Source organism: Juglans regia, chromosome 2 (assembly GCF_001411555.2).
Source record: "Juglans regia cultivar Chandler chromosome 2, Walnut 2.0, whole genome shotgun sequence".
In the NCBI taxonomy this organism is placed as follows: domain Eukaryota; kingdom Viridiplantae; phylum Streptophyta; class Magnoliopsida; order Fagales; family Juglandaceae; genus Juglans; species Juglans regia.
The window spans coordinates 1,876,692-1,885,200 of record NC_049902.1 but is presented as its reverse complement, the minus strand read 5'-3'; the positions used below and the strand labels follow the sequence as shown (position 1 = coordinate 1,885,200).

The window sequence follows — 8,509 nt, the reverse complement described above, 5'->3', positions numbered from 1 at the left end:
TAGTTGACAAATCCAAATTGAATTGTACATTTAACTTTGTCAAAGGTAGGCAAATCCAAATTGAATTGTATAAACGTGTGCGGAGTAGTACTGTTTGTGACAAAAAGAGGTTGTCGCCTTCAAATTTGGAAATATTTGCTGTACTGTCAACCCCTCGGTAATGGAAAAGGGTAGTGTTGTATAGGGCTGAGCACCGATGCTTTCGGACTCCGACTTTGTCGGAGGTCGAATCCGACCTCCGACTCCGACTCCGAGACATACAAAATCCGTTCCGACTCCGACTCCGACTTGTTGGAGCGGAGTCGAAGCGGAGTCGAATTTTTTTATTATTTTTTTATCTTTTTAACTTCATATTTGACCCACATTTAAAAAAAAAAATTTGTGAGCTTTCAAATTTTAATTTTTTCAACATTACAATCTAAACTAATTAAACTTTTGATTATAACAAAAAATACAACTAAATAAAACAAGTAACATACTAACATGCATTCAAAAATTAAAAAGAAAGTCCTATTGCAATAGAAACGGACGCCGTATTGTATAGTAGTATACTAACTAATATGAATCTATTTTATATATTATATATATATATATGAAAATTTATAAAAAAAATATATGATATATATTATTATATATGAATATTAAAAAAAAGGCACCGTATATGAAATATTAGTAATAAACTAATATACTTGATATATATATATATTAAATCTCTAATCTCTTATACTTGATATATATATATATATTAATATATATAAATATTAGTTATACTAATACTTATATTAGTATTAGTTATTATTAATACTATATATTATAGTATTATACTAATAGTGATATTAATACTATATATAATTATAGTGATTAGTATAACTATATTAGTATTAGTATTAGTTATAGTGATTAGCATAACTATATATTAATATTTGCTATAGTGATTTTAATTTAGTATAACTATATAATAGTATTAGTATAAATATTATTATATTACACTAACTATATCACTGATAGTATTAGTATACTAATGTCTAATACTAACATATCACTATAGTTAATAGTATCATATAGTAATTTAGTATTAGTAATTAATACTATAGTGATTTATATAGTAATTTATATATAGGCTTAAAGTGGTTTACTAATAGTATTAGTATTAGGCCATAAATCTAATTATTATACTAATGTATATTATAATTACTAATATATTTATCAAAATGAATATGTTGAGAATTTATTAGGTCAAAAAATATAATTAATACAAGATATTGTTATATAAAATTTATATGAATAATACTTTAGTTATTATACATTAGTATTATATGTTATTACAAATTTATAGATTAGTGTTTATCCATTAGTATATGTATTACAATATTACATATTGATGTTATTATGCATCTTAGTGTTTATAGTATATTATATATACATTAGTATTACATGCTATTATATTTATACATTAGTAATTTAGAACAACATGGTAGTAATATTGTAAATTTTTAATAGTATGATATTTACATATAGTCATATACTAAACTATTATTAGTAAATTTAGTCTATATATTATAGTATAAATATATTATTTAACTAGTATATTATTGAGTTTAACTAACTATATAAGATATAGTTGTATAAAATTTAAATAATTAATATATAGAAAAATACATATTTTTATAAAATATGTATAAAATCGGAGGCGGAGTCGGAGGGTCACGTCGGAGGCGGAGGTGGAGGGTCGGAGTCGGATCGGAGCGGAGCCGGAGTCGGTTCATCAATGACTCCGACTTTCAAGAGGAAAAAAACTCCGACTCCGACTCCGACAAGTCGGAGTCAGAGCGAAGTTGGAGCGGAGCCGGAGCGGAGTCGGATTCGGAGTCGGATTGTCGGATTTTTGCTCAGCCCTAGTGTTGTATGTAACCCAAGTTTGCCCACTTGGTGTGTCCTATTATTAGAGTAAATTGTAATTTTTTATTTATTTATTATTTTAAATATTTTTTATATATGTTTAAATATTTTTAAAATATAAGAGAATACTAATATATTAATAGTTATTTTTTTATTATTAAATAAAAAAAATATTAATAAAATAAAATAAAATATATAAAAGATCAAATTGATCGACAAACTCAATAGCATAGTATCATTTTCTAATGAAAAAAGTAACTTTAATCTCATGGCTGTTGTGATAGGTCCAAATTGTCATCGTCATCCCCGTTTAGAGATTACCTAATAATTATTTTTTCAACTTATAGATTAGAGCTTATAGTCACTGGAAAATATTTAAATACAAATAAATTAAATCAAAATAAATTTATAAACTAATGTAACTTGATGTGATACGTAAATTATAAAATTATTTTTATTGTAAAATAGATCTAACAGATTTCATAAAATTACATCAATTTATGAATTTACTTTTATGTAAACTATTTGTTGTTGCGGTTCTCATAATCATTGGGCTAGTGCAATGCTATATGGTAAAACGTTTTATCTTTCCTTTCATTTTAACTTAAGACTATTTATAAAGAAATGTTTTAGTTATAAAAGAATTACATAAAATTAAATTTATAAAATAACATGATTTGATATAATACGTTAGATTATAAAGTTATTTTTTATCGTAAAATAGATCTAACCGATCACATGAAAGTACATCACTTTGTGAGTATACTATTTTTATATGAGAAATAATATTTGTAATTCTAAAGCGTGCAAGTCACGCAGGCCAAATGAAAAAGTTCTATTTTTAATGGTGAATTCCATTATTTTTCATCAGTAATATGTGAGACTAACACATGACTCTAATGTTGTATCATTTTTATATTGAGATTGAAGATTTTCTTTTGGGTGAATTAAGAAAAATTAACTGAAAATGATATTGTATCTTGGTGTAGATAAACCATCGGCAAGATTGCCCGGTTGGATTCAGAATCCAATTTAGGAGGAATAAGGATAAATACACAAAACTTTGCACTATATATTATGTTTTAAATGAATGTAACTTTCATAAAATAACTTGTAAAACTATTATTATTTTGTAAAAATATATTTTATTTGAAATAAGGTCGGAAAAATTTGTAGTAAGGGTTGCTTTTATTTCAAGTTATGCTATGCGAGTATATAAATTTATTCTATGAAATATTTTGGTGGAAGAAGTATTTCTCCTTAATTTATATAGAGATAATAAATAGAGGATGTGGCTATAAAAACTCAAACGTTTCATTCAACGGGGAAAACTTTAGGATGTATGCAGTTCTATAACTATAAGGTCCCAAGGGGACCACATTTATAAAGAAAAATACAACGAAATTAAGAAAAATCAAGAGAAACTTATAAAAAACTAACTTCATGTGTTGCTAAAAATTATAAAAATTAAAATTTAAAATTTGAATTTAAAAAAGACTGAGAAAATAAGTCTTGTATTTCAAGGATAAGTATCATATTCTTCACACAAATCCATTTATACGGAGAACTGGGCCGTGACTCCTCTTCCATTGTTTCAAAGCAACAACACCATGAGCACCCAAATTTTCTTGATGCTATTCTTTGTTTTCCTTCTACCCTTTCTGTATTTATTATTGCTGGGGCAAAGGAAGAAGCCTGATCAAGCTGCAAAGAGTAGGCTCCCTCCAGGTCCTAGAAAGCTGCCTCTGATTGGGAACCTGCACCAGCTTGGTGGCATGCTGCATCGATCGCTTCATCGCCTTTCTGCTGATTACGGACCGCTCATGTTCTTGCAACTAGGCTTGATACCAACTTTAATAGTCTCCTCAGCAGACATGGCAAGAGAGATCTTCAAAACCCATGATCGTATCTTTTCAGGAAGGCCAGTTCTTTACGCTGCAAAGAGACTTAGTTATAATCTCTCCGCTGTTTCATTTGCTCCCTATGGTGATTACTGGAGAGAGGTCAGGAAGATTGTGATTTTGGAGCTACTTAGTGCTAAGAGGGTCCAATCTTTTCAGTCTGTGAGGGACGAAGAGGTTGCACATATGCTTGATTCTGTCTCTCTTTCTTCTGGCCCTGTCAATCTTAGTGAATTGACACTTTCGCTTGCAAATAACATCGTTTGCCGCGCGGCTTTTGGGAAGAAATATGATGGTGGAGGAAGTGACAGCAAGAGTGGAGTGTATCAGAATCTTCGTGAAACACAGGAGTTATTGGGAGGATTCTACATAGCAGACTTCTTTCCATGGATGGGTTGGCTCAACAAGTTTAATGGTCAGGAAGCAAGGCTGGAAAAGAATTTTAGACAACTGGATGAGTTTTATGAAAAAGTGATTGAGGAGCACCGAAGCTCTAAACCTGGAAATGATGAAGATCTTGTTGATGTACTGCTTCGACTTCAGAAGGACTCAAATCAGGAACTCCCGCTCCATATTGACCAAATTAAGGCTGTCCTCACTGTATGCAGCTTCTCTTTCTTTCTTTACTTTATCCTATTGTTTTCATTTATCCAATTGCTTGATAAACTTTTAGTAGAATTTGGAAGTATCAAATAGGTAAGAAATTTGCCATTCATGGCCAATACAGGACATGTTTATTGCAGGCACAGATACATCTTCAGCCACAATAATATGGATAATGTCAGAGCTGATAAGGAACCCATCTGTAATGCAAAGAGTGCAAGTTGAGGTGAGAGAAACTGTAAAGGGAAAACAAAAGGTGGAAGAAAGCGACCTTCAGAAACTCATTTACCTAAAATCAATTGTAAAGGAGGGATTTAGACTTCATCCTCCAGTCCCATTACTTGTTCCCAGGGAAACAACTGAGAGTTGCACGATTGAAGGGTTCCATATTCCAGCAAAAACAAGGGTGTTTTTCAATGCCAAATCCATAGGAGAAGACCCAAAATATTGGAAGAATCCAAAAGAGTTTAGACCAGAGAGATTCTTGGATAGCTCAGTGGATTTTAGAGGACAACATTTCGAGCTGTTAACATTTGGAGCTGGCCGCAGGGGTTGTCCTGGAATACAATTTGCTACCCAGCTGATTGAACTTGCACTGGCAAATCTGCTGCATCGTTTTGATTGGGAAATGGCTGATGGGGTAAGAAGGGAAGAACTGGATATGGAAGAAGCAGTTGGGCTTACAATTCACAAAAAGGTTCCTCTTCTCCTAGTGGCTAAGCCACTGACTTTTTAGTATTACCTAGGCCATACTATATCTTTGATGTTGTTTAAATATTTTGTAGTACTCCAAGAAAAGAATGAACCACTTTTCTTTTTTTTTGTTTCTAAACTTCAATCTAATCATTACAACTTTCTTAAATTTATATATAAAATATAATAAACAATTCAATTTTTTTAAATTTAATTTTAATTTTTTTAAATTTCAAAATAAAAATAATACTAAAAAAATATATTCTAATAATATTTTATTTAACTTTTAACTTTTATCTCAACTCATCTTAAAAAACAAACGAGAACTTTAATATTCAAGACATGTACAAGACTCATTTTGTTAATTTTCTTTTGAAATTTAAATTTTGAATTTCAAATTTCATGATTTTTAGCATATCGATAACTGACATGTAGAAAAATAAATTTTTTATAAATTTTTCTTAAGTACATTTAACATTTTTCTTTTTAAAAATATAAACGGAAAAAAAATATTTCAGCTCGAAATGAACAAAAAATAAGATAACTAAAGTCTTGTTGGTTATACAGATGAGATAAGATGAAAAATCTATAAATATTAGTGAGATAACAAATAACTTGACAACCTGAAATATGTTTTGTATCTTCCAAATATTATATTGTGGCAGTGCATGCAAAAACCGAATGATAAAGTATAGATTGTCTTATTTGTGGTGACCATTAATTGTTGTTTGCTAGAATAGAGATTAAACATGTTGATGTGCTAAAACACATACATAATATCATTGGAAGAATGGCACTCGTACTGTTGTTACACTGTGACTATCACGTTCTTCCTATACTGTAAGCATTCCCAAATTTCTGAAGCATCTTTTCTCTGCGAACACTTCAAAACCAGCCTTGTTCGTATACCTTTTAGTTGGTGGTCTTTGGCCCTTTGAAGAAGGGAGACATACCAAAAGGGAAGGAAAAAAAAATAAAAGGAACAAGATGGGCGACTGTTTTAACACAAGTTGCACAAACCGATTAATTTGAATATTGAGCTGAGTTGAGATAAGTTTGATTTTTTATAAATAGTAGTGACTAGTGAGTTAAGATAACCGAGTAAGTTTGGTGAGGCATACTTGATATGAGTTGAAATAGTTGAGATGAGTTGAATAAAATATTATTAGAATATTATTTTTAATGTTATAATTATTTTGAGATTTGAAAAAATTGAATTATTTATTATATTTTGTGTGAAAATTTGAAAAAGTTGTAACGATGAGATGAGTTTAGGTAAGTTTCAAATCCAAACAAGTTTGCACCTAGTTAATTTGGTAGCCAAGAGTACTTCAAGTACTCTCAAATACTCTCACTACTATTTTTTATTTTATTATTATATTTTATCTATTTTTTTAATATTTATTATTATTTAATATTTTATTATTATTTTTTTAATATTATTCACTAACATTCTCAATACTTTAAAGATATTCTCTACCCAAAAAGCAAAACCGACATGTTATGCACCTTTACCTTACCCTAAAAGTTATGCACCTTACATTATATACAATCAAACCCGACATGTTATTCTTTTTTCATCATTAAGAGAAAAAAACATTGATGTGACATCTTGATAATCAAACTTTAATGGATGGTGGAAAGAGTCAATGTCTAGTAGTTTCAGGATGTAATGTGTCAATTTTGAAAGTTTGGGTATGCAAAAGTGTATTTATCTCACTATTTATATACATCAATTCTTATATGTTGGGTTGTCAATTATTATATGCTAATTATGTTAGGATGACGCTAGATTGACCGGTGGGACTCTCCCCCTCTAGCATGTATTTATTTTTAAGTTATTTTTTTACATAAGTTTTTTTTAATATTTTTTAATATTTTTAAAAAATAAAATAATTTTAAAATATTATTAAAAAAGATTTCCTATATAATGATTTTATTATAGTTATTTTTAATATTAATAAATATTGTAGTGATTTTATTTTACTTTTTTATATAATAATGATAAATATTATAATGATTTTATTTTTAATTTATATATAATAATGATAAATATTATAATGATTTTATTTTTAATTTATGTATAATAGTGATAAATATTATAATGATTTTATTTATATATATATAATAGTGATAAATATTATGGTAATGTTATTTTTTATTTATATATTATAGTGATTTTATTTTTAATTTATATATAATAGTGATAAATATTATAGTATTTTATTTTTTATTTATATATAATAGTGATTTTATTTTTATTTATATATTTTAGTGTTTTTATTTTTTATTTATATATAATAGAGATAAATATTATAACGATTTTATTTTTTATTTATATATTATAGTGATTTTATTTTTTATTTATATATTATAATGATTTTATTTTTTATTTATATTTAATAGTGATTTTATTTTTTATTTATATATTATAGCGATTTTATTTTTTATTTACACACAATAGTGATAAATATTTTTTATTTATATATTATAGCGATTTTATTTTTATTTATATATTATAGTGATTTTATTTTTTATTTATATATTATAGTGATTTTATTTTTTATTTATATATTATAGCGATTTTATTTTTTATTTATATATTATAGTGATTTTATTTTTTATTAATATATTATAGTGATTTTATTTTTTATTTATATATTATAGTGATTTTATTTTTTTTTTATATATTATAGCGATTTTATTTTTTATTTATATATAATAGTGATAAATATTTTTTATTTATATATTATAGTTATTTTATTTTTTATTTATATATTATAGGGATTTTATTTTTTATTTATATATAATAGTGATAAATATTTTTTATTTATATATTATATTTATTTTATTTTTTACTTATATATTATGGTTATTTTATTTTTTATTTATATATTATAGCGATTTTATTTTTTATTTATATATTTTAGTGATTTTATTTTTTATTTATATATAATAGTGATTTTATTTTTTATTTATATATAATAGTGATAAATATTTTTTATTTATATATTATAGTTATTTTATTATAGTGATTTTATTTTTTATTTATATATTATAGTGATTTTATTTTTTATTTATATATTATAAAAAATTTATTTTTTATTTATATTTAATAGTGATAAATATTATAGTGATTTTATTTTTTATTTATATATTATAGTGATTTTATTTTTTATTTATATATTATAGTGATTTTATTTTCTATTCATATATTATAATGATTTTATTTTTTATTTATATATTATAGTGATTTTATTTTTTATTTATATATTATAGCGATTTTATTTTTTATTTATATATAATAGTGATAAATATTTTTTATTTATATATTATAGTGATTTTATTTTTTATTTATATATTATAGTGATTTTATTTTATTTATATTTAATAGTGATAAATATTATAGTGAT

The 8,509-nt window shown here is 25.5% G+C and overlaps 1 protein-coding gene across 1 annotated transcript; it reads left to right on the top strand.

Annotated features, from left to right (window-relative positions):
- Positions 1-3,466: 3,466 nt before the first annotated feature.
- On the top strand, positions 3,467-5,221 carry LOC109000776 (cytochrome P450 71A9-like). Its single transcript, XM_035687842.1, has 2 exons — positions 3,467-4,400; positions 4,528-5,221. The coding sequence occupies exons 1-2, from the start codon at positions 3,510-3,512 to the stop codon at positions 5,137-5,139; spliced, it is 1,503 nt and encodes a 500-aa protein (XP_035543735.1). The 5' UTR covers positions 3,467-3,509; the 3' UTR covers positions 5,140-5,221.
- The last annotated feature ends 3,288 nt before the right edge of the window (positions 5,222-8,509 follow it).